Source organism: Lissotriton helveticus, chromosome 6 (genome assembly GCF_964261635.1).
Source record: "Lissotriton helveticus chromosome 6, aLisHel1.1, whole genome shotgun sequence".
Lineage (NCBI taxonomy): Eukaryota > Metazoa > Chordata > Amphibia > Caudata > Salamandridae > Lissotriton > Lissotriton helveticus.
The window spans coordinates 1355045989-1355072809 of NC_136067.1; the positions used below are offsets into that span (position 1 = coordinate 1355045989).

Sequence of the window (26821 nt, forward strand, 5' to 3'; positions counted from 1 at the left end):
GCGTAAGTCCAATTGAATACACAGGTGTAGACATTTAACAGTTGGCATCAGTCATCAGCCAACTTGGTCAGCATATAGGCAGTGTAAGGGCCCCAAATGTCTCGTGGCCTCGAGGCCGAGGGCAGTTCCTCATGATAACATGTCAACTGATCACGGCAGTATGCCAGGTCCTGCAACCAAAGCTTAACGTCAGGCGCAGGTCTCCCGCCCCAACACATAGCCACCCTTCGTTTGGCAAGTTGTAAGGACAGGACCACCAACCTGGGCACCCCTGCCGGTATGCCTCACGCAATCCCAAGTAAACACACTCGTGGGTCACAAGCAATGGGAACAGTCATCATTCCGGACAACTCTGAAGTCACTCCCATCCAAAACGCAGCTACACGATTGCAAGCCCAGGCTAAATGCACAAAGTCGGCATCATCCATCCCACACCGCACACAGCCAGCAGAGTCGCGCAGTCCATATTTATGCAATTGCACAGGGGTGTAGTACCACTGATGAAGAAACTTATAGTGTATAAGTTTGAAATTGCCGTTAACAGCGAAACTGTCAGTCATAGTGCAGCATTCAGTCCATTCCTCATCCGTCAAGGGCTCCGGGAGACAGATATCCCATTTACCTCTAGAGGTCAAACTCGCTTCCCCTTTATCCATCTGCGAGGCATGATACAACCAGGAGACCAGTTTCGTACGAGTATTTGTAGTGTACAGCAGCTGTAGTGCCTCCAGTGCGACCGGTTCCTCAGGGAAGGTCGGATAGAGACTTCGCACCGCAGCTCGCAGCCTGGCATAAGTAAAAGTAGCCATAGTGACATTCCCCCCATGATCTAGGAAGCTTTGTAGTGTGAGGAATTTACCTGCTGGAAAGACATCCCCCATAAGCTGCAGCCCGGCAGCGTGCAATATTTGCAGCGCCCCCACCTCACTCGATACCGAAATCTCAGCATGATGCAATAGAGGCATGGCAGGCGCATACAGCGGTAGGCGTCCCGCACGTCTCCCCAGTTCATACCAAGCTCTAGCGGTGCATTGCACTGTGTCCACCTCATCCTTCTCATATACGGAGTGTGGGTTTACAATCATGGCTCTAAGAGGCAATGGATAAACCGCAGCTGCTTCAACCGCTACATGCGGTGTGTATGGTGCCGCTGAAATCCAGTAGGAAGCAAAATGCGCTTGGGCACACAAATAATACAGACGCATGTCTGGTACCGCAAACCCGCCTATTTCGTAGGGCTTGGTCAGCGTGTCCCAACCCACCCGCGGTTTCTTGCCCCCCCCAAGCTAGCGTGATCAGCAAAGACCGAAGTGAGTTGAAAAAACTGGTCGTCAGAGCAAGTGGAATTTTGGACAAGCTGTTTATTCAGCAGTTTCTCAAGAACCTTGGCACCGAAAGGAATCCTAGCTATTGGTCTGTAGTTTCCAGGTTCTAATGGATCCAAGTTGGGTTTTTTGAGAAGGGGTAGAACTGATGTTGATTTCCAGAGGACTGGGTAGATGCCAGAGTTCACTAGGGGGACAGTTGCATGTTTCCAAGCATCTGAAAAGGTCGCAGAAGAGGTGGAGGCATTTAGAATGGGTGTGAGCATTGCGCAGTCCTGTGGTGTATGCATGGTGGAGGCAGGATTCCCATGGGGCTTCTGCTTCTTGGCCACATGTGGTTTGTTCTGGGGTGATGACAGGCTGTGTGGTAAGCATTGGTTCTTTGGATAAGATCAAGAGGTGTTTGGTGAGGTGTGTCAGGTCCAATTGTGGACTGAAAGTGCTGTAAATGGTGATGTATCTGTTGCTGGAATTGAGAGAGATGGTCCAGCGAGAGAGTGATCGAGTTGGAGGTGGCCGATGGTGAAGCAAAATCTTTCACATTGGCAAATATTTCTTTGCTTCAGTTGAGATTGGAATTGATGCAGTCCACCTGAACGGCATGTTGGGTGGTCCGGATCATTTGGTGGTCACGTCTCAGGGAGGATTTGAATGTGCTCCTGTCTGCATTGTCCTGGCTCATTCTCTATTTGCACTCCAGTTTTTTGCGATGGCGTTTCCTCTGTCGGAGTTCCTCTGTGTACCAACATGCCTGAGTGCTGGATCTTGTTGTATTGTTTTTGTGGGGGGCCAAGGAGTCGTGCAGGAGATGATCAGTAGGTCCAGTCCTTGTCTGTGATGATGTTCCGTGGGCTGGGCTGGCAATGGTGCTTATGCTTTGTACTGGGACGGGTATGCTGAACTTGATGAAGGCATGATCTGTCCAGGGTACTGGTGTGTGCTCATTGACTTGGATGTGCCAAAGTTAATGAAATTAGGGTCCAGGAGGCGTCCAGCGATGTGGGTACATTTATTTACTCATTGGGTAAGGCCCAGGCTTCCAAGGTCTTCAATGAGTGCTCGAGTTGGAGTCAGAGTGGTTTTCTAGGTGGTAGTTCAGGTCTCCAAGTAAGATGTAATTGCTGGCATCGAGAGCGAGTGGTGCGACGATGTCCATGATGGTGAAGTTGGTGCCTGGTCCCGGTGGTCTGTAGATGAGTGTGCCCCTTAGGGTGAAGTTGGGTGATGTGGAGTTTGAATAACAGGTGTTTCATGTTGGAGGGTGACGGATCCGTGGCTATGCTGCTGGTGTTCATGTATATGATGACGATTCCGTTTTCGTGCTTAGGAAGTCTGTCTCGTCTGTCAATCTTCTAGCCAATGGGGATGGCTGTGGCTGTGGGGATGTCAGGTGTGGCGAGGCACCAGTCTGTGGGGTAACGGCCAGGGTTGAGAGCACAGAGGGTGGCAGCATGGTAGTGGTGGGAGGGGAGAAGAACGAGGTTCCTGGCGTTTGGTGCGGTCTAGGCTCAGATGGGCTTGCCTTTGCCATGCCAGTGGCAAGCCCACACTGTGGCAGCCATTAAGTAGGTGCTGGGAAAGGAGTGATGTCATTTCCTGTGCAGATGGGTGATGGGATTCCAGTGATGTCACTTCCTATGCAGAAGGATGATGAAAGTGACTCGTCTTGCTTGACTTCTTCTTTTAAAGAAAGTTTTTGCAGGAAACCAGTGATGGTTGATGGATGATGGGAATTCCAATGATATCACTTCCTGTGCAGAAGGATGATGGCATAAAAATAGTTTACTTGTCGGCCTTCCTGATTGGGTAGTTATCTATGTACGCCTTTTTCATGCTACTTTCCATCATTGCTGGTGGGAGTTCATATGACCTTCTATCCTCGTGCCCTTTTAAGGAACTTAGGGCCAGATGTAGGTGGCCAAATACCGAGCGGTAACGCAGAAATTCGCAGAATTTCTGTGTTACCGACCGGTATTTGGCTGAGAGCAATGTAGGTGAGTTTTAACCTACTAGCAAAATAAGGAATCGCAAAATTGCAATTCCTTATTTTGCTCTTGCATTTAAGGAATCGGAAATTACGATTCCTTAAATGCAATGTAAGTAGCACTAAAAAAAGTACTCTTCAGCCTTAAGGAACCGCTAATTACCACCAACTTCAAGTTGGTGTTAATTAGCGATTTCCTTTAAAAAAGCACTTTTTTGCTTTTTTTAAACTGCCATGTGGCAACATTCATGCCCTTAGGGCATATATGTGCGCCACATGTGCACACATGCACATTTGAGGGGTGCAACAGGGTGTCCTTTTGACACCCTGGCACCCTTGAAATAGCTCCCGCTATTTGCGATTCTTTAATACCGAATCGCAAATAGTGAATATCTTCCTTTTCATTCCTATGGGGCTCCTAGCCCATAGGAATGAATGGCTAGGTATTCCTTATTGACGAATCTCAATTAGTGATTCGTTATTAAGGAATATTAAGGAATCGCTAATATTTTAGCGATTCCTACCTACATTCAATTTAGAGAGTCCTTAATAGCGATTCGGTATAAATCGCTATTAAGGACTCGCTAAATTTAATTTACCTACATCTGGCCCTCAGTGGGTTTGTTTGTTTTTGTTCTTAGTCGTTTGATATTGCTTTTCCTCCAGGTGGTGATTGGTTGGTGTTCCAACTATTTTCGCACAACAGTGTAGTTATAGTTATGTTGCCAGAATTCTGTTTCATGAGTGTCTGCCTTTGTCCTTTGGAAAGAAGTGGTGTACAGGAGTGGTGGGGAGGTATAGGTAGGTTGTTTTTCTTACCTGGTGTTATGCCATGGCTTGACTTGTGGCATTCCTATCAGCATGTGACATTGAGTCTTTACTGACTGGTAGACCTTTTCTGGCTCTGATAAGACTAAAACCTTATTTATAGTTAGACGTTGCAATTAAGAGTCTTCTTACAGCCTTTACGTTGTACTTTATTAACCTTTAGGCTAGTGGTATCTTAGGATGTATTGGTATTGATTCAACTGTCTAGGGGTTGGGATTTAGAAGCATTCATCAAAAAGCACAAGGAGACTATGTTTCATGGATACTCTGTAGCTAGAAAGCAGGTAACTAAGCCACCCAACCCTCTGTTTTAACCCGGTCATTGCTGCCGTCGGCCAACGGCCGTCGCGAGCACAACCTTGGTAGTGCTGCGCATGTCCATTGGCCGACGCGGCCCCGCCCACTCAATAGAACCCCCGCACTGCTGCGAAATTATCGCCGCGGTAAAGGGGTTAATGAGTATTTTTGAAAACATAATAAGGTTACAAGTTAATTGTAGATCTCTGTCACCTTTGTCAGTCTTGTCCCTGCCCCTCATGTTGTTGAAAAAACACACATTGAGGTTTGACTTCAGAGGGACTGAGTGGCCTCATATGCGGCTCTATGACGTCACATCACCCTTGGAAGTACCAGAGCTGTTTACGAGTCACTGTGCCACTAGCTGGAGCCGAAGAGCTCCTTTAGCTTTTCTGGATCTAGTGTGGTGCCAGGAGGAGATTCAAGAAGTTAGAAATCTGCAGGTGGATAGAGTATCCACCAGAAATATTGTCACCAAAGAAAAACAACCTATTCCGCCGAGCTACCCAAGCCTCTGGGCTCTATTTATAAAGGGTTAACCGTGCTCTTCTGGAGCAGTGGTAGTTAATATGCTGCTCGTAGGCCACTGATGGACCACCAGACCATTCCTTGTGGGCTTCAGACCTCCCTCTGGAATCTGCGAACAGCAGAATAAAACTATAGCTGTTCCATTTTTTCTATTATTGTTGCTTGCCATGCAACATTATTTGGTAATTCTGGGATTTTTTGTGTGCTCAGTTCAGCTGGTTTTATGTGCAGGGCTGCTCTGCACCTAAAACAAGCTAAAATGGCTATAGAAACAAAGCCCAGAATTACAAAACAACGTTGCAAGAGTAAACTTGTTTGTGCTCTTCTTGTTGTGGGCTTTTTTCCTAGATAAGTTTGTTTTGTCATCTCATTCTCATAAGTGAGAGCTTAGCTGAGCAGACCGTGACAGGGCATACACAAAGTGTGGGAAATGTGAACAGGGTTCTAACAGGGCAGGGTAAGTGAATGTGAGGAGGGAGTTAGCAAGTAGCTAAAAGGAACAAATGTTGAGTAACTATTTAGTTGGTGTTTAACCTACAGGTAACTGCATATTAAATTTAATGCACACACTGTAAATAAAAAAATAACGCAAGTTAAACTAACATCATCTCTGCCAAGTGCCACACATCTGGGGTTAAACGGACACAATTATCTTTAATACCCCCATTGCCGCAAGGTCAGAAGAATTGTCACACTTACCAAATGATGGCAGCTGACCTCGCCTTTTTTACCATTTTCAGTCTGTTCCTGCTGCTGAAGTTGAGACTTTGAGACGCCAAACCTCCTGTGACTTTCACAGCTTGGGTTGAAAAACTCAGCTGCCAGTGAATAAAGTCTCACACGTGGGCGTTCTTAGCCACTTCTGATATAGCCTCTGCAAACTATGCCACTCGCCCTCCTGTCGGACTTGATGGCACAGTGCATAGTGGGAGTCATGCTTCACGAGAACACCAATCCAGCCAGGCCTGAGATCTGTGCATGGGTTATACTGTAGCCCAGTTTATGCTGCTGTCTGCCCCCCCCCCCAGCACAGGCCTCTCCCTCTGTCCAAGCTTTTGGGCAGTCACACTTTTTGTAAGAGTTCAGCTGGGTTAGATTCTAGCAGATTAACCACCAGATTGCAGGATGTCTGATAGATTCTACATCAGGACTGGTGGCTCAGATTATGCTGAATATTCTTTACTTTTTACTTAAGGCAGCTAATTCAAAACAGAGTGCAATACACTGAAGTAATGTGAAAACAAATTACAAATCACAGGATGCTAAAATGTTCAATAATAAAACTGATAACCCGGTTAAAATGCTCCAGTCTTATTCCCTGTACCTCTTTCTTTGTTGCTCATAGCATCTGAGATAAGTACATCTCCATTTTCACTATTTTCAGTGAGAATGTATTTGATGGGGTGTTCACTGTGCTTAATTGACCATTTTGTTCCTACAATAAGTGCTACTGTGTCAAGGAATCTCCCAGTCTCTGCTTCGCCGCTTGTACACGCATTGTGCATCAAATGTAGTTTTGGGCCTTCCACCTGTTGAGCTCCCGACCCGCAGCTGTACGCTTTACATAGCACACACAGGCCTGTGAAGCAGAGACTGGGAGATTCCTTGTCCTTGGAACATCCCTCAGAGTAGTGTAGTTCTTCACGCTGACTCGCTGATGGGACCACTCCCCCCTACTCCTCTGGGGAGCCATCTTCATTATCAGTCGGCTGATGCGTCCTCTAGCTTTACGTTTCCTTGCCCAGTGCTGGAATTTCAATTCAAATAGTGCATCAGCCAAATCTGGCATTGGCCTTGGAGCTTGGTTTGTTTCTTAACTTTTTTACACTTACACAGGTCCTAGGACTTCTTCCCCCGTCACTCTCTTGGGTTTTCAGGCAAGGAGTATGGGGTGTCCTTGTCCTTCCCTTTCATTCAACGGGGAGTAGTTAGTCATCATTGCTACAGTTTGAACATGACCCTGTTATTAGCCTGGCAGAAGACCACAGCAATGTTGAGAAGGACTTGGACTCAGACTTCTGTGAAAACAAACGACCTAGAGGTAACTCAAATGAAAGACCAGGCGGTCTCAGAATCCTTTGAATGTGCATCGGCTAAGGCTTTAAGACAGCAGTAGGACGCTGCTGCCTCGTACCCTCGGGGTTCACAGAGTGTGCCTGCTGTGACATGACTCAAGGGCCTATGTAAGCCCCGCATTGGGGAATAGGACTAGAAGGCCCCTCACACAAGGCATTCCCCATCTTCAAACTCTGAAAAGTTATACATCTTTCTCAGTTGGACTTAGAATCAGAACAGTTAACATGTCAAAGTGGTCTTTCCTCCTTTAACATGTTACCCTCCTTTTTCACCTCTGACCACAACCTGAAAGATACTGACCCCCATGCTTTAGAAGACTCTGATAGAGAGTCGAAAAGTCAAGGGATTAACATTCCAGTGGGGGCTAAAAAAAAAAAAAGAAATATAAAAGGACAGAGGTGGTGGTGGAAAGGATAACCAAATAGCCTCGCTAATATATATATATATTTTTTTTATTATTTGCTTTATATGTGTGGCTACTACTACTACCAGCTTTTTTTGTTGTTGTTTTTTTTGTGTTTCTCCCTTCTTTTTTTCTCCTTTTTCCTTCCTTCCCGCCCATCTTCTTTATTCTTTTTTTTCCTTTCATTCATTCCCTTTCCTCAGTATCAAATATCTAGCCTTTAAGAATTTCCCTCAAAACAAAAAAAAAAAAAAGGAAAAACCCCACAAGTAGCATGACTAAGGGTCTTTAAGACCCGTTCTCCCCCTATATAGCAGAACTCTTATTACCCAGCTCCAACAAAAGCTCATCCGCTGCAATTACTGTCCTAATATTATACATTTTGTTATTATGCATAACTTTTAATGCTGCGGGGAAGGTTATCTTCGCTGTGGCGCCCACCCTCCTAAAGGCATCTAAGCGCCTACCCACTGTCTTTCAAGTGTGACCCGGGCCAGGTCTGATCTTATTTGAAAAGAGAATCCCTTCCCTGATAGAGATTTCTGTTTAAGAGCCTGGTTGAGAATCTGCTCCTTAAGGGCATATGTATGGAAGTTAATCAGAATCTTACGAGGTTTAGTCCTTTGTGGGTTATGTTTAAAAGGTTCTCTGTGCACCCGTTGGATATCGGTGGTGAGCTCCTCAACTGAACATCCTAGGCTTAGTGAATCCTTCAAAAGCTGAACCATAAACTGTTTAATTTCTGAGCCCTCAGATCCTTCAGGCACATTAAGAACCTGTATATTACTGCGTCTGGTGTTATTCTCCAACACCTCCATCCTGTCCTGAAGGGTCTGGTCCTCTCTCTTCAATTTCGCTATATCCTCTTCTGATTTATCAACATGTACTGACAATGCTCCCATACTCTCTTCTAATATGCCTGTTCTTGATGCCAGGCCCTCTAGTTTGGTATCAAGGGACTCATAATAACTCCTCATCTCTGCTTGGTTAGCCGAGGACTCCTCAAAACCCCTCTTTATATCTTGGGTAAGTGTGGAAAACATTGCCATCAATGACTCTGCTGTTATACCAATTATGGTGTCTGTTTGAGTTAAATTAGCACAGGCAGACTGTGGAGGAGACTGCAATGAGAGCTCAGCACCGACAATATCTGGTATGGGGCATTCGCTTCTTGTTCCAATTCCGGTTACCAACCCCTGTGTAGGTCCATCAAAGATCATGACGGCTGGCTCCAGCATCGTCTGCTGCTGTAAGTCCAAACCTGTACCACCCCTTGGGCCTCCGACTCTATTCATGTTTAAATTCACCCCTTCTTCGACCAAATTCAAGGCTAACAATATAGTGTTCGCAGCAGGTGATACACTCCCTTTACCTAGAGAGTCAAGAATTTCAACTGGGAGTTCAGTTTGAGGCGTTACCGGGACTATAGGCGTTGTGGATACTGCACCTTCTTGCACTGAGGATATGAGGGGGGTTGTGGCCATATCTAAATTTGTAGACAGAGCCGAGCATGAGCTCACTGTTGACGTAGGGTTAAAAGCAGTGTCCTGTTCCATTACAAGCGGAGGGTCAGCTTGTACACCATCAATCAGGGCTGCCATTTCCTGGTTCTTAGAAAGGTGCAACACTTGCGGCAAAGCCTTAAAATATGCGCGTAGAGATGGGGTAATTATAGAACCTTGTTCTGTAGAATAAACGCTCTTAGTTTTTGCCTTGGTTTTAGCCTTGGATTTAGCTTTAGTAGAGCGTGTCTCCTTACTCTTCACCTCAGCTGTTAAATAAGAGGATCCCTTTTCCTTCAGCTCTGGATAGTTCACCAAGGGAGTTGCCAACACTTTCCCACCCCTCTTACAACTTTGCCCCTTAGATCTGGTCTGGATCAATGTGGAGGAACTCAGATCAGTACTGCTCTCCTTTTGGGGACCCCACCTGCTGCTGCTGAAACACCCCTCCTCCGCCTCGGAAACCTCAGAGGCCAGTCTCACCGGAGGTATTGACGCCGAGAACTCACCAGCTGAAACCCCACAAGAAACTCTCACCAGATTTCGGGCTCTCCTCCCCCTCCTCAGCTCCAGGGCTGCTACAAACCACCGCTGCGGTGTCACGCTCTTAAAAACCGCAAGCGGTGTTTCTTCTCCTCCGCCGACTCCAGCAGCATCAAAGGTCTCTACCGCGGCAACGCGGTGATTGTGCACCGACACTGGCTCAGAGGGATTCGCTGAGCCACAGTTCCCGACTTCCAACGCTGGGTCCCGGGAGACCGCTGCAATTGCGCGAACGCTACTACCACTGTTACAGGGCATTGACACAGTGAAAGGACTCCCGTCAAGGTAAACAAGGTAAACAGCCCGAGAAAAAAGAAAATCGGCTAGTTTACATTTTCTCCATTAAAGCAGAAAGGTGGGATTGTCTCAACAAACGAACGAACAGTTCGACAAGCACTTCTCAGTGCGAAAACAGGTCAGGTCAATCAGGCTGGGTCACCGAGTAAGGCAAACCGAGGTCCGCATCACGGAGCGCCACGGCAGCTCAGCCGTCTGCCGCCATGTTCTCCCGCCCCCTTGGGTTGGGTTCTAGCTCAGGTTGGGACCGGGTGGGTGAGTAGGGGTTCGCAGGGGGGGTGCCATCTACTGGATTTGATCCGGTTAGATACATCCGGGGTTCTCCACGGGAGGGGGGGAGGGAGGGGGCAGGGAGGTTGGGAGAAGGGGGGGGGGTAAAAATTAAAAAAATTCTCATTTGTCACTTTAATGCACTGCTTTATGGAGTTCAGGGGATATTGTATAGTCTGGAGAATAGTCTGTTCTGGTTAAAGCCCTGTTTCAAGTGGTATAGTGGTACTCCCAGGCCTTGCTATATGGCAAGAGATCGGCTGATCTCTGTTTTCTTCTCCCTCTACTTTTTCGTTGGGGATGGCTAATCTAAAGATATGTTCTTGGAACATAAATGGCCTGCGGACTAAACCCAGAGCTAGAAAACTGTTTCAATACCTTCGCGATATGGATGTGCAGGTTATCCTGCTCCAGGAAACCCATCTGACCCAAGCTGAGTTAGATGTTTGGTTGAAGAAAAACAGGTGGATTGACTTTGCGGTCTCCACCTCCCAAAATACAAATATAAGGGGAGTATCTTTGATTTTTAAAAAACAATTAAAGGCAAGATTGTTAAACTCCATGGTAGACCCAGGGGGTAGATGGGTCATCGCACTATTAAATATCTTGGGGGCCCAATTCACCTTGGTGGGGTATTATGGCCCGAATCAAGATGACCCCTCAGTATTAGAGACCATCTTTTCTCACCTCTTATCTTTCCCTGAGCCAGTAATATTCGCAGGCGATTTTAATATAGTACTTGATCCAATTTTGGACAAGTCTCCAAACAACCGGTCCTGTATCCCTTCAAAGTCTAGGTCTTTTTTGCTTAGTTCTATGAAGCAGTATGGGTACGTGGATGTTTGGAGGGAAAGGTCTGGGACTCAGCAAGGGGTCTCTTTTAGAAACTATAAATACCACCATCAATCCCGGATTGATTTTGTATTGGTTAGCCAGAGTTTAGTGGCTGCTGTTAAAGATATACAATATTTACCTATACATCTATCTGATCATTCGGCCGTGGTATTGGATCTATCAGTAACCCTTAATGCCCCACGTAAAAGATGGACATTTGATCGTTCCCTGCTCTCTCACCCTGATGACATCTTATTCCTTAAAACGGAGGTCCGGCATTTTCTTAATGAGAATGTTGGGTCAGTTGACAATGGAATCGTCTGGGACTCCCTAAAGGCGTTTTTACGAGGCCTCATCACCGCTAAGGTGTCCTATAGAAGGAGGTAGTATAGGGAGGCTGTTGCTTCGCTTGAAGCAAACATAGCCAATGCCCAATATGATATCGATACTAACGGGGCTTCCTCGGTAACCCTTTTATCAAAGTTACAAAGTAATCTTCTCTCCTTAAAAGGGCAACTATCCTCAATCTTGAACCAGCGTGTTCAAGAAAGATGGGATGCTAGTAAGATCGCCCATTTTGAGTACGGTGAGGGTGCAGGGAAACTATTAGCCTGGAAATCCAAAACCGATCAAATTCGTAACAACATAGATTTGATCACGGTTAATAACATCGCAAAAACATCAGATACGGATATAAGACAGGCTTTTAGAGATTTCTTTCAGGAAATCTATTATGAGGATAAAATAACTGAACCTGGCCAAATTAGGGAATGGTTAAATCAAACAGCTTTGCCGACTTTATTGAGCGAACAGAGTGATCATATGGATAGCATAATCATAGAGGGAGAAGTTGTAAAGGCTTTTCAAGGTGCAAAGAAAGGGAAGGCTGCAGGACCGGACGGTCTACCAGCAGAAATCTATAGAGCACTGGTGCAAGAACTAGCCCCCTTTTTGACAACCTTGTTTAACCAAATCCTACAAGATGGTATGCGTCCTCCATCATCCTGGGACAATGCCTCTATAACCTTAATACTAAAACCTGGGAAGGCACCTTCCGCATGTGGGTCGTATAGACCCATATCAATTCTGAATGTGGATTATAAGATTTTTACCACAATTCTTGCTAATAGATTGGCAATGGTGGCACCTGAAATCCTTCACTCAGATCAGAAAGGGTTTGTGAAGGGACGGCAATTATACGAACTAACTTATGATTTAATAGGGGCAATAGATATGGCCTCTTTGGAGTCCCTCCCCTTAGCGGTCCTCACGCTGGACGCAACCAAGGCCTTCGACAGAGTGAACTGGGTTTACCTGTCGGAGGCCTTGGTGAAATTCAACGTGGGTGAAAAGATGCGGAGAGTAATTAGCCTTTTATACCAGAATCCGAGTGCCTGCATTTTGGTAAATGGTATACTATCTGAGCCTTTGAACATCTCAAGAGGTACTAGGCAGGGCTGCCCTCTCTCCCCACTCTTGCTCGATCTATACATTGAACCATTTGCACAGAGTCTAAGGGAGAGTTTCAACATCAGACCGTTCATGTATAAAGGGTGGGAGAGAAAGGTGGCCCTATATGCCGATGATATTCTGGTATACACCTCAGAGGTACATACCGCGCTACCAGCAGTGTTAAAGCTGGCCTCGGAGTTTGGAGAAATATCTGGGTATCAGATTAACCCTGATAAAACAGAGATGTTGATTTGGAACCTAGACCAGATTCCAGCAGATATCACGATACGCCCAGGGAACAAGTTGAGATACTTGGGTATTAACATCATTAAGGATATCAATCAGATAGCTAAGATAAACTTTGTTACTGTCGCTAAAGAATGTCGTAAATTGTTAACTTCATGGGCACAACTTCCTTTATCAATTTTAGGTAGGGTTAATTTGATTAAAATGTCTATCTTACCTAAGGTTTCTTTTCTTTTTAACACTATTCCATTATATTTTGATCCCGTATTAATAAATAAATTACAATCAGATATTAACTCCTTCATCTGGAGTAACCGACTCTCGAGGATCTCCTGGAAAAAGCTTAGGAGGCGTAGAGAAAAAGGTGGAATCGCGGCCCCAGATTTTCAATTATATGCATGGGCATTTCAATTAACACATGCCAGAATACTTCTTAAAAATCCATCAGGGTATGGGGTCGAATCTTTGTATTCCACTCTTCTCACAGGTGAAGGGGTCAGTCATTCAGGGTTTTTGTTTAAATTTGGAGATCCTAAGTTTTAAAAAAAAATTACGTTGAAGATTCTACAAGGATTTGCCAAGATATGGGCACAGATAACAAAATCTATTAAGGTGGGGTACTACAATAGTAGGACTCCACTGTCGGATCTCCCAGAGACCCCCACCTGGTTGGAAGATAGTCTATCGACACCAATTAAGGAAGCTGGACTGACTGTCTGGGGGGATTTGTTTACAGAAGGAGAGTTACTTCCGTGGGAGTATCTTAGAAACACCATTGGCATAAACTTTGCTAGGTTTAAATACTTACAAATAGACAGCTGGTTCCAAGCATATAATTCCCGCACAATGCGTGAAAATAAATTCCCTATAGGAGGTCACAGTCAATTAATAGCATCCTTGGTTGACAAACCTCCCGCTAAAAAGGAAATTTCAACCTGGTATAACTTGATTATGGTGGAAAGAGACGGAGATTTCTCACTACCAGAGGACCTTTGGTCATCAACTATAATGGGACGGAATCTACAAACCCTCTGGAGCCTATCCTGCGGAATGTTGTGGGACGTAGTGAAACCATCTTGGCTCCGTAGAAATCACATCTTTACTATTCACAGGGCCTACTACTCCCCATTAAGGCTTTTGAAATTTACACAGGGGAGCCAGGTAGCATGTCCTAAATGTGGTGAGGTAGCTGCTTTGGACTGTCATATGTTTTTTGAGTGTCCCGTTCTGTCAACTTTTTGGGAGGGCATAAAAAGAACTTTGTCTCTATCTTTGAACTGGAGCATAGTCCTCGATCTCCCACTGATCATCTTTGGCATTATGGAAGATCTTCAAATCTCAGAGAAGCTAGTTTTCTATTCTATCTTGCTTGCTAGGAGGGAGATATGCAGAAGATGAAAAGACCCTTTGCCCCCTACAATAGAAGACTGGTATTCCTCAATTCTATCTGTTTCCAGATTAGACCTGGGTAGGTCTAGTAACTCAAAGAAAAATGCATTTTGGCATCTACTAAACTGGGCACATTGAACTCCCGGGGTTTTTTTGGTTTTTTTTTTTTCCCCCCCGGGTCCAATGATTAAGCCACATGGATACATCCCAGGGCCTGGTACTATTGTGGAATCTTCCACTTTTATTTTTAATGATTGGTTTCCGTTTGGTGAAATGGAGTTGGTCGAGAATGAGGAGCTGAGGGTTGAGTTTAGATAGTTGACTTTGAACCCCACCAGCTAAGATATCTGCTGAGACAGCATCCCGTTCGTACACCACTGAACTTCATCATCGAAACAGATCATTGTGGCAAATGAGGACAAAAAACCCCCAAAAAAACCCCAAAAAAACCATTCCAGTGGGGGAGAATAAGCGGCTGAAGAGTAAGCAGTACAAAACATCAATGGACGGGGATCATCATAAAGACCTGTTTGATCTTGAAAACTTTAGACATCTGTGCTCTTTGGAGTGGGAATCCTCACCCGAAGTAGCCTATTGCCTCAAACAAAGGCTTCTCCAGCTCATGGACAAGGGAGTCAGGAATAGGTTAAGGGCTGAATATCCAAGACAGCTATAGACTATAAAGTGACCACCACTGGTCAGCTGGATGCCACAATGGTCACGTTATAGGAAAATTAATTCTGGAACCTAAATTGGGCATTGACTGGTCCTGGCAGGTTTACCAGGACAAACGTTTGAACCTGATAGGTCTGATCACTTAAGTAAAGGAGCTTGCCGAAGAAGGCAAGGAATCCATGGATCCAGTCGACCCTGAGATTCTTCCAGGTTGGGCCCAATGGGCCGTTTTTATGCTGAACAGCGCAAACTGTGTCCTATCGACAGATTGTAGGCTCAGTTCTATTTTGCTTAGGATGGAACCGAAACTGGGGAAGCTACTGACCACTGAAGCAGGTGCCGACACACAAAGCAATTTGGTTGGAGACACCTTTCTTAAGAATGTGTTAAAATTTGTCCAAGTCTTCTTGGCACTTGACAATCCTCAGTCCTGGCTGAAAAGAGTTTTCACCCCAAAGGTTTTCGGTTGGGCCAGACATGGCAGGGAACGCTAGTCAGGCCGACCATTCTCAAATAGTCCCCGCGGAGCCCATGGTCTAAAGAGAGCCTACTGGTCTGAACAGAAGGGTTACACCCCCTTGTCCCTGTCTTGGAACAAGTGAAAGAGGGGATGTTCAGGAATAGGTTGTGGGAGAGGAACCTAGATTCTGTAGGTGACAGTTCGATATTCTTCCCTAACAAAACTAGTGGGCAGGATATCAGAATGCCTTCACAGGTGGAGGGAGATCTTTCCCGATGTATGCTTCCTCCAGTCAGTGCAGGGGAACCAAATATAATTTTGTGGTTCCCCTTCTCAACATCTAAGACCCAATCCCATCTCCATCTCAGAAGAGGTCTTGGCCCTAGTAGATCAATAAATCCAGAGTTTAAAGGCCAAAGGGGCAATAAAAGAGTCCTTTTTTACAAACAAGGGAGTTAAAAAGCAAACTATTTGTGGTGAAGAAAAAAACCAAGGCTGTGAGACCTATAATACATTTGAGGGACTTCAATGAATGGCTGATCTACTGGCATTTCAAAATGGAGGGGATCCATTTTTGTGAGACATTCTCAGGCAAGGCTAATGGATGATCTAATTGGATCTGAAAGATGCCTATCTGTCGATCCCAGTTTTTCTGCCCCACAACACTTTCTGCATTCTCCTGGAAGGATCACACCTGGGAATTCAAATTTCTACCACTTGGCCTGTCATCAGCACCATGGTATTTTTCAAACTTCTGAAGCTAGCAGTTGCATGGCTTTGGTCGCAGGGTTACAGATTAATAATCTATCTGACCGACATCATCCCAATGTCATAAATACAATAAGTGCTTCACCAACAAGCCCAGCTAACAGTGTCCCTACCAAAGGATTTTGGGGTTTCTCATAAACACAGAGAAGTCTAATCTGATCCCTAAGGAGCACATTAATTTTCTGGGCTAAGGATATATTCCAAGGCCTACCCCTTGGAACTTCCGAACCACAAGATTTCATCTATCAAGAGAGAACTACAGTATTTCTACGGTAAGTTGCCAGGATAGTGGGCCTACTATCCTCCTTGATACAAGAGATTTTCCTGGGACCATTACATTACATTGCCCTTCAGCAACTCAAAAGATAATACACCTGCAGAAGGGGTTATCATACTCTAAAGAGGTCTTTCTGTCACAGGAGGCCAGAACAGAGATGATATGGTACCTGAACCACATAGTGCCGTGGAAAGACCAAGCAATCTTCAAATTGTTACCAGACATAGTCAACAAATCTGTCCCCAGTCGCTGGGAAGTTCGCTGCTGACATATTTCCACCGGAGGACAGTGGTTTTTAGAGAAATTATCAATGGACATTAACTGTTTGGGACTGCTGGTAGGCGCATTCTTCATCAAGAGGTTAGCAAAGGAGAAAATTAGATGTTCAATTCTCTCTCTGAAGATGGACAGACAACTTCTCAGCGGTCCAATACGTAGTCAAGCTGGGGCACCGGATCAAGGACTTTGACAGAGCTCCTCAAGGACTTCTGAGTGTTACAGCTGTCCACCTTCCGGGACAATCCAATACGGTGGCCAATTGGAATTCCAGGTCCTTGAGAATCTCCAGTGACTGGCAGCTCTATCCTAGAGTGTTTCGGTAACTGCGCCTCAGATTCCCTCTTTCCCCTTTCCCCCTCCCCCTCCCCGACGAGGGACTAATTTACATCCAGGCCAAATATGCAAGTTCTGCAATCCTTCATGTAGATTCCAGACTGTAAGCGGCACATGTGGATGCCTTTATGCAAGACTGGAGGGGGGTCTCAAATATGCTTTCCCCCCCTTCATGCTAATAGCCAGAAGAGCGAAACGTTCACTGAGGATCAACAAGTTGGGATGGATGATTCTGGTGACACTGATATAGAAATCTCAACCCTGGTTTCCACTGCTGCTGAAATTTAACTTCAACCTTTCGATAATGATTCCATCACACCAACAGATTCTTCGGGGTCCCGAAGGGGAACACAATCCAACTGTAATGTACAACTTGCTGTCTCTCATGGTTTGTCGCATTTCAGACAATGTGGTGTCTGCCAGGACACTTTAACGATTGCTAAGAGATATTTCATTAGCTAGCAAAAAGGATGGAATCGGAGAGCACAGGAGAACTGAGTTGCTCCCAACATCACAGGTATAGGATACATGTAGTATAAGATAGGCTGCTGCAAAATGTGCAAAACTATTTGAAAGAAAGCATTATCTCCTAATCTTTTGAAAAGGTGTGTTTCTTTTCTATCCCCATAGTTTCTCACTCCACCTTGTCTCCTTGGCGTTGCCATGCCATAAATGCGGCCCTTGGGTGCACCCCACACTGTAATTTGTGGCCACCGCAAAAATGTTTGTTAGTATGCATGTTCTAGAGAAATGAAATCTCATTAACATTATACTTATAAGAAAGAAGGTAAGTCCCATCTCAGGAAATCCATTTTTTTTCTCTGCTGCATGCAGCTATCAAGTTATCTCTTATCTGAATTCCACACAGTTGTTTGTCTTATTTCCGATTGAATGGGCATTCCAGCTATAATCCATGCGTGGCCCTCAGGGGTCTTTTTATTTGGCACGCATTCTCCTTTATACTTTTTTACATAATTGCATGGGGATTCCAGCTGTGATCCCTGTGTGTCCCTCTAGGATCGTCTTATATGGCTTCCTTTTACACTTTTTCCTTCTTGCTTGTTTACTTTCTGCATCCTTGGTTCTGATCAAATAGCCGGCAGACGGCATTCACATCTCAGTCCTTAAAACTCTACATCATCATCTTGACTAAAGCAGCCACGTATGATGGGCCAGTGGGGAAGTGGAAGGAAAACATTAGGGTTTTGTCTGTATCTCCAAGACTGGAAACTCCAAGGAGAATAAAATAGAATAATCACACAGCAACAATCTAGTTTTCAGTTGTCATGTTATGTTGTGTGCGTATAGTGCACAACTCACCCGCAAGGGTATCCTAGCACTGAAGCAAGAACAGTGTGGGCCGAGGACGAGCCAGGTTTAGGGTTAAGGGAAGAGCTTGGTGTTCAGTTTCTTGTGGAATTCAAGAACAGAGGAGAGTGCTCTGATGTACAAAGGCAGGTGGTTCCAGACTTAAGAAACGAGGTTGGGGAAGGCACAACCACCGTATCTGGTTCTCCGTATATGGGGTTTGCGTGTAGAAGTCTGGCTGAGCGGAAGTGTTAGTTATGTGGAGGTTTGAGGTTGTTGAAGTATGTGGGGCCAATGTTGTGTAAGGCTTTGTATGTGAATGTTAAGAGTTTGAAGAGTGTTTGTTTCTGGATTTGGAACCTGTGAAACTATTTGTGGTGCAGGTGATGGGAGCGTGGGGTGGAAGTTTGAGGGTGAGCCTTGCAGCTGAATTTTGTATTAATGCAGACCCAGCTACACCCACTTCCTAACTCCTACTTGCAACTCGGCCATGTGTTCCTCTGTTTAAGCTAAATCAAAATCATAAAATCAAGTCACACATCCTAACAGTATTATGTATGTGTTAGTTATCTTCTCTCTTCCCTATGATATTAGTGCTGTCAAATACATATGTCGGTTCTTTGGGAATGAGGTACACTTTCTCTCTAAAGTAGGAAACCTATCAAATTAGAGCAGGCTGAGATTGACTCTTTCATGGTGACAAAACAAAGATTTCATAATAGGAGGGCACTTTGTATTAACAGATTGACCACATATAAATGAAAAGCAATGACATATGCTCGGTACAGGCCAAATGTTTTGGTATTTGCCAGAACTATTAAGGTCATGTAGCGAAATATAAAGTGTTCAAGCTTAGGCAGAAGTACCTCCCTTATCTCCCTTGCTAGTTAAATTTGTTATCTAATCCATTTAATAGCCAGTGTTTCCAAAATCCTGTTTATTATAGCACCGCCAACGGTCAAAAGTAGATGCTAGTGCCCTTGTGGTGCAGATAAAGTAATAGATGGCAGTGACTAAGGTTTCCAACAAGGTATCCAATAAGGTGTCCAACTTCAAAGCCAAGCACCTGGAAGTGCCCTACTGGAAGATTAGCTTGGTGATGGCAATGTGGACATTGTGGCTTAATGTACTGTCTCTGCTTTTAAACTGATGATATAAACCATTGAAGACTTGTTGAAGTTTCTCTAAATACTTGCAGTATTAGAAGCTTAAGATCTGCCTGTTCTCTACTTTTTCAAGGAGTGTACTTTGGTGCAATTTACTGTTGGTCATTATCTGTAGATGGACGGGGAACAAGAGTTCAAAATAAGAGTCAAGATTAGAACTGGCTTTTTGTTCAAATATGTCATGGAAGAAATGTTAATCCTATACTTGATAGTAGGTGATTAATGCCATTGCACATATCCATACATATGCTAAGAGACTGCTAGTCTGTAAATTAAAATACACTAATTATATCTGAAGTGTTTAGTAAAAACCTAAAATGGTTACTGCTTATAACTTTAAATAATCATGTTCCTGGCGCTCTGAAACAGTTGTCCTTTAAGAGTCTTTCTAGATCTCTAAATTACGAAAGCACACGATAGGCGCTTTCTTTACAGTACTTCACTTAGTACTAAGCTACCGCCTCATCTTGTAAAATCAGTGCTGAACCTAACCTGCAACTCTTTTTTTATGATTTCAGTGAGGCACGCAGGAGGAGCCGATCACCGTTTCACAGACGGCCAGCAAATGCACTCTGCCCCTCGTGATCACAACCATCCCTATCACTACCAAAACCGGGGCCATCAGTGGCGAGGTCCCCACCCAGGGCCATCCGGGTCACAACTGGGTAATTCAGGTAAAAAATATAAAAACATTGTGTTGTTGATAAATAGTCTAATAATTAGTTGACATGCTCGAATACTGTTAAATATCATCAGTTGAACTGTACGAAATTTCGGGCCGTCTCAAACATACCATTGACATCCCTCCTTCATATGACTGGCAATTCTTTGCATGGGCCATACTAGCAGACTAGACTGCATCACTGCCTTACTGTGGGCTGGAGCAGTTAGTGGAGTATAGTGTGTGCAAGCAAATTGGGTCTGTGGTGAACCCATATCTGCCTTTGTGGGCAAAGGCTTCGCTACATAATCCTCACAGCCACAGATGGATGGTTGCACCGCTGATCTGAAAGATACACGTTAGTGATAGATTCCTTACCTTAGAATAACCCCCAGGCATCAGACTGGATCCGGAAAGCTTTCATCAGCAGTACCCCTGCGCATTGGTAGGCGTCGGCGTACGGCTCCGCGTATGTCGTTGGCGTCGTAGTCGCCAAGATGGCGTCGCTGGAGCTACCTTTTTCCGCACCAGCAAGCGCAGATCCGGAGAGAGAGGTGCCCCCAGTAAATTTTTGCCTGACTTTTTGGGGACTTTTGTCTCTGGTTCGTTTTGACTCCTGGTGTGTAGGGATGCCCGGTTTTGAGTCCTGCACGGCTTGTCCCCGCACGATGTCGGTGACGGATCCGCATCGTGAGTGTCTCTACTGTCTGGAGCACGGCTACGACGCGGAGTTGTGCCCCAAATGCCGGGCCCTGGCTCAGAACACTTTGCGGGATTGGTCCCAAAAGTTGGTGGAGACCCGGTAGTTGGCTCCGTGCCGTTCAAGGTTCCGGTCCCGTGGAAGGTCAAGGGATCGGTCGTGGAGCCGCCATCACCATTGTTTAATAAAGTCTTCACACTCAGAGTCAGGTAAGGTGAAGCACTAGAAGTCGAAGAACGGATGTCGCTCTTTTCCTTCCCCTAGCCTGTCACACAACACGTTTGAGGGTGCGGGTGGCTCCATCCCTGCAGCTCCTGTAAAGCCTACGCAGTTGCCGATGGCCTACCCGCCTTTTCCAGGTCCATCGGCGAATCCGGCCCAGCTGTAGGAGTTCCTGTCAGCCATGGCACACGTCTTTAGCCCGTCGAACCCCTTCAGCACGCCTTCGGGCCCCGCGGATCCGACTGGTGGTCCTCGCTCTTCGACGTTGTCGGCTCCGGCCCAACGTCGTCGACACCGGTCGACCCCATGGATCCATGCTTGGATCCCAGCCGATGTCGGTTGGCCTAGTACGACTTCCGCCGACATAGACGGCAACGCCGCTGACGTCGGCAAGCTTCCGACCGACGCCATCCCCGGCTTCCACCCAGACGTGGGGACGGTGCTGAACCGGTGTCGATCGACGCCGATTCCGATGCCGAATGGGGATTTCTATCCCTTTCTCCATCCACCTCCTTGTTTTCCGCCCGCCCGGCAGGCCTGTGGAGGATCGGGAGGACTGGGAGGGTTCTGAGGACCCTCTCGCAGCCCAGTGCGAGTTAGACCCGGACTGGGAAGAGGAAATGGAGAATGCAGGTGACCTGGAATTTACTCCAGAACCTGGCACACTATCTCCTCCTACCGTGGCTACGGAGGAGGGTGCTACATATTCTGTGGTGTTGCGTAGGGTTGCCAAGGCTCCACACCTCGAGCTCCCTTCGGTGGCTGGCAGGACTAACTTCCTGACAGAAGTGCTTCGGCCGGCATCTTTCTCTGCGGAGCCGCTGTTGCCCTTTAATGACACACTTTCGGATTTCTTTTGGGCACCTGGTCCAGGTCCAACACAGGGGCTCCTGTGGATAAGAACGTGGCCCGACGCCATTGCCCGGCCCTGGGCGAACCCATTTTCCTCTCCCAACACCCTACCCCTGAGAGCTTGGTTGTCCAAGCCTCTGCGTCCCCTAGCGCATTCCCTTCCACACCTCCGGACAGGGAATCCAAGAAACTGGAACAATTTGGGAAGACATTTTTTACTTCCAGTTCAGGCCTGCTGTCTGTGAACACCGCATGCTTCTTGGGTTGTTATTCCCATTCTGTGTGGGACACAGTTGCGTAGGTGGTTCCTCAGTGCCAGGAGGAGGCCAGGACGGTGCTCTCCCAAGCTATTGCTGAGGGGAGAGATGCAGCCAAGTTCACGATTCGTTGTGTCCTTGATACCTCTAACTTGCTGTGCAGAGCAATTTCCTCACAGTGGCGCTATGCCGCCACGCCTGGCTGAGGATGACTGGCTTTTCCGGGGATGTCCAGAACACTCTGATGTACATGCCCTTTGATGGCACTCGCCTTTTTGGCGACAAGGCAGACAGCAATGAGAAGGTACTCGCGCTTTGCATCGTGCTATGCGCCTAAATACCGCGCTATCATTTTTAAAGCTACCCTTATAACTATTTGTGTTCTTCTTAGTTGTACTCTGCCCTGATTTTAATAGGATTTATTGTAACCTCCTCACTTGCACTCTAATCGGCTCCTTCACCGCTGTTTTGGCGGGTCCGGTTTCTGGGGTGGGATTGGCTTTGGGCGCCATCTTGGAGTGGTGTTCACTTTGGGCGCCATCTTGGAGTGGTGTTCACTTTGGGCGCCATTTTGGAGTGGTGTTCACTCTGGGTGGGTGTTGCTGACGAGCGGTCTAGCGCTCCGGCTGAGTGGAGGGACGCCTATTTAAGGCGACCTGCCCTGTGGACTGCCCTGAGAAGGTACTCGCGCTTTGCATCGCGCTATGCGCCTAAATACCGCGCTATCATTTTTAAAGCTACCCTTATAACTATTTGTGTTCTTCTTAGTTGTACTCTGCCCTGATTTTAATAGGATTTATTGTAACCCCCTCACTTGCACTCTAATCGGCTCCTTCACCGCTGTTTTGGCGGGTCCGGTTTCTGGGGTGGGATTGGCTTTGGGCGCCATCTTGGAGTGGTGTTCACTTTGGGCGCCATCTTGGAGTGGTGTTCACTTTGGGCGCCATCTTGGAGTGGTGTTCACTTTGGGCGCCATTTTGGAGTGGTGTTCACTCTGGGTGGGTGTTGCTGACGAGCGGTCTCGCGCTCCGGCTGAGTGGAGGGACGCCTATTTAAGGCGACCTGCCCTGTGGACTGCCCTGAGAAGGTACTCGCGCTTTGCATCGCGCTATGCGTCTAAATACCTCGCTATCATTTTTAAAGCTACCCTTATAACTATTTGTGTTCTTCTTAGTTGTACTCTGCCCTGATTTTAATAGGATTTATTGTAACCCCCTCACTTGCACTCTAATCGGCTCCTTCACCGCTGTTTTGGCGGGTCCGGTTTCTGGGGTGGGATTGGCTTTGGGCGCCATCTTGGAGTGGTGTTCACTTTGGGCGCCATCTTGGAGTGGTGTTCACTTTGGGCGCCATCTTTGAGTGGTTTTCACTTTGGGCGCCATTTTGGAGTGGTGTTCACTCTGGGTGGGTGTTGCTGACGAGCGGTCTAGCGCTCTAGCGCTCCGTTGTGACGGAGTAACTCTTCCGTCAGGATCTAAATTAGGCTCTAGGTTTAGACCAAAAGTTTAACTTTACTACTTTTCGGGATTCACAAAGGGAATTACGAGTAGTATCTTTACGTAGGCTGAGGTTCTGTACTTGGGGTGGAGTTTTCGCCTTTGAGGCGGAATCTCCACACTTGGGGCGGAATCTCTGCATTCGGGATAGAAACTCCGTATTTGGGGCAGAGTACGTGTAATTTCATACACCTGCAGACAATTAATGACACCTGCACTACAAACCACATAAAAGCAACACACATCCAAGACTCTGGTTTTTTCACACCCACACTTCACCTGCCTGCTTTGCATCATGCCTTGTTTGTAAAGAAGAGAGGTACCCCCGACTAATGTTCCTAAACTGGGGCAAGTAAGTCAAATGTGAAATAAATACATTTAGGAAGAGAAAATAAGTACTTATGGACCTAAACAATCAGCACGATCGAACATAATCAATGACAGTGTAAATGTAACATATTTAATGCACAATAGACAACATCTAATTCTTTTCCGTTTTATACATTTATTTAATTTTTCTTTTTATTATAAAGATTATCTGATAATTATAGTTGTGGAACTCAGTTGTCCAGTACAAGTTCTATTACTGTGCAATAAAAAATTACGGAATTAAAAAAAATATATATATATAGATTAAAAAATAACCTTCTAAATTCATTGAGTCAGAAAACACATTTACAATGTAAAAAAACAACAATCAATGATAACATGGCTATAAGTTCTGGTAGACCCTACACGCATTTCGGCTATCAGCCTTCATCAGGAAGCCATGATTACAGTTCAGGAAGAACCTAAACATGGGACAAATAACCAAAGTTGCATATCAGTGCTATGTCACGGTCCTATATACATATAGTTGCCTCTTTTACAGCACAAGATCAATATCAATCATACAATCAATCTACCTTTAAAAACTACTAGTCACAATGTACTCAATATAAACAACCTAACCAAGAGAACCCCAAATGGGTATGTGCCAATTAATCACTAGCACCCACAATCCGTCACCAAGTGAATTCACTATGTACAACATCTAAAGCATATACCTGGGGATTCTTGAGCACAGGGTAGTTCTAACATAGTAGAAGCCACCGGTGTTTGGGGTAAGTGGACTAGCTCTAGATCCTCGGTAGGAGAAATGCTTGGAATCATAGGGATCAATGAGAGGCATCTCTCAGTGCGTTCTATTTCACTGGAGACGGCTCCTATTGCCTGCTGTAGCATTTTATCAATAGCAGTTGGTTTAACAGTTGGGGTTGGTATAGCAGCTTTCTGCCTAGTGGTTGGCCTAGAGGGTCAGTTTTTTACTTTCTAATTGTCCCCAGCCCGCAATAGTTCTTGTAGCCTATTGTTGCTACGTTGGAAGAGAGGATTGCGTTTTAGTAGGTTTAAAACTACAATTTTACTCTACGAGGTTCCCAAAGTGTTTCCCCCTTGCTCAACTTGGCTTTATATACTAGAAGACAGACATCATTAATTGAACCCTTAGACAATGGCCAGGGGGGGTGGCCCAGCCCAGCCTCTGACAGTCTAAGACGGGCCCGCCCTTGGCCCGGGCTTCGCAGCCCGACTGCAGTGGTGGCGTGGCAAGTAGCCCAGAAACTCAGCAGCAGCATCAGGGGACAGTGTCCAAGTTAATGGCCCCAGTAGTAGCAACGTAGAATATGATTCAGTCCATGGCACAACACATGAGATGAAGCCAGCAATTCGGTTGACCTAGAAGGTACAATCCGTCACTAGCGACAGCCAGGGCAAGGATGGTGCTGCACCTAATGATGGGAGGAGGGCCGTTACAGACCAGGTCGGGGCAGGGAAACCCAGTGAAGGTGCTCTTCATGTGCAGCAGGGTAAGATGAAGGTGAAGAGCAGGCCCAACACAGCACAGCAGACAGTTAGCAACAGTGGGCGCCATGCTGGCACCCCCGGGGCGTAGGAATGGCAGAGGCAGGTCTGTATCTGCGTTGGTCCCCCCCCACAGTGAGAGGCACGAGCGGTGATGGGTGCCTAGGGTGGACACCGCTTCCAAGCGCAGGGTGTAGAAACAATAGCCAGCAAATGTGGACAGGAGGGCAAGGGCGGGGCAGGGGGGCATGCTGATGAAGAGACTTGTGGTTCCAGCACTAGGTCCAGGATCTCGGGCCTACACAGGGCATCTGCATATTTGTAACCAGTGAAGTTGTATGATTTATTCGGATTTGGTAAGGAGATTAGGTAGATTTTGAACAATAGATGGGATATGATTGACCCCTGAGGAGCGTGATAGTGTTGTATGTGAGGAGGTTAAGGGGGAAAGTAGACAGCACCTTCTGTGTCTGAGATGAGAAAAAAACAAATGTTGAGCATTTGTAAGCATTGTCACAGATTCTAATACAGTGATGTCTCGGCAGAAGCGTGTGGTGGTGGGTAGTGTCAAATGTAACTGTTAAATCTCCAAGTAATAGTGCAGCTACTCCATTTGTGTCCACTGTGAGTTTTACATCATCCCAGATGGATTTGGCTGACTCTGTGTCTTTGCCTGGTCTTAAAGTAAGTCTTAATCTTCGGTAAAGTTAGAGAGTTGAGCAAAAACTGCTCTCTTAAAAGGAAATTCCTAAGAAGTATCCATTTGATATATATCCAGATACTCAGCAGCATAGGTGAATAGTATTAATAATAAGTATGACAAATGTAATTAATTAGATAGTTTAGAACAATCTAATATTACATGGCACAGAGGGGATGACTGTCGGTGGCTTTGATCTTCCAAGTGTATTTGATGTGTCTTTATTGTATGTTCCTCGCCATTTTCAAATTGTACTCTTTTCTTAAACAGACCAAGCGATATGCCCCACAGACAGAGTTTAGAAAGCACATAAGCAGTAGTATTGATTTTAAAGGGAAGGCAAAGCTTGCACTTAATAGAAATGGCAGAACCCAAATTGAAGGTATTTCCTTTTGATGCTTTGGCACAAAGAACATTGGAGTCATGAAGCCTTTTTAGCAACAGTTTCTATTCAGTTCTAGATCTTTATGCACAGTAAGTGCACAAATGCAACCACTGTTCATCCTGATTACTTCTCAGGATGAAAATCACTATGGCAGTCATTTGTTCTGTGCAGAGGTAGTTGATCCACCACTTTTTTGTAGAAGGTATCAGCAAAGGCTTGGAATTACGAATATCTCAAACATAAACTCAGCTTAAGGCTGTAGGCAGGGGCATATTGGGGCCCATAGGTGGAACAACCACCCTGCAGAATTATGACGAGGAGAATTTTAAAGCCACAATTAAAATTCTATGCTGTTCTATTCTCTTTCCCCAATGCAGGCATCTGCAAGTAGTGAGGAGATGGAGTAAGACAGCTAGGTCGTCCATGAGTTCAATATAGGTATAGGTAAATGAGGTTTTCAACTAGC

The 26821-nt window shown here is 45.8% G+C and overlaps 1 protein-coding gene across 2 annotated transcripts in view; it reads left to right on the plus strand.

Annotated features, from left to right (window-relative positions):
• Window positions 1-26821, plus strand: part of FAM120B (family with sequence similarity 120 member B) — a 970087-nt gene that overhangs the window by 875542 nt on the left and 67724 nt on the right. For both annotated transcript variants that reach the window (XM_078649083.1, XM_078649082.1), the window contains one exon: window positions 19759-19914. In XM_078649083.1, coding sequence (XP_078505209.1) covers window positions 19759-19914 — 156 coding nt within the window. The remainder of the gene's footprint in view (window positions 1-19758; window positions 19915-26821) is intronic.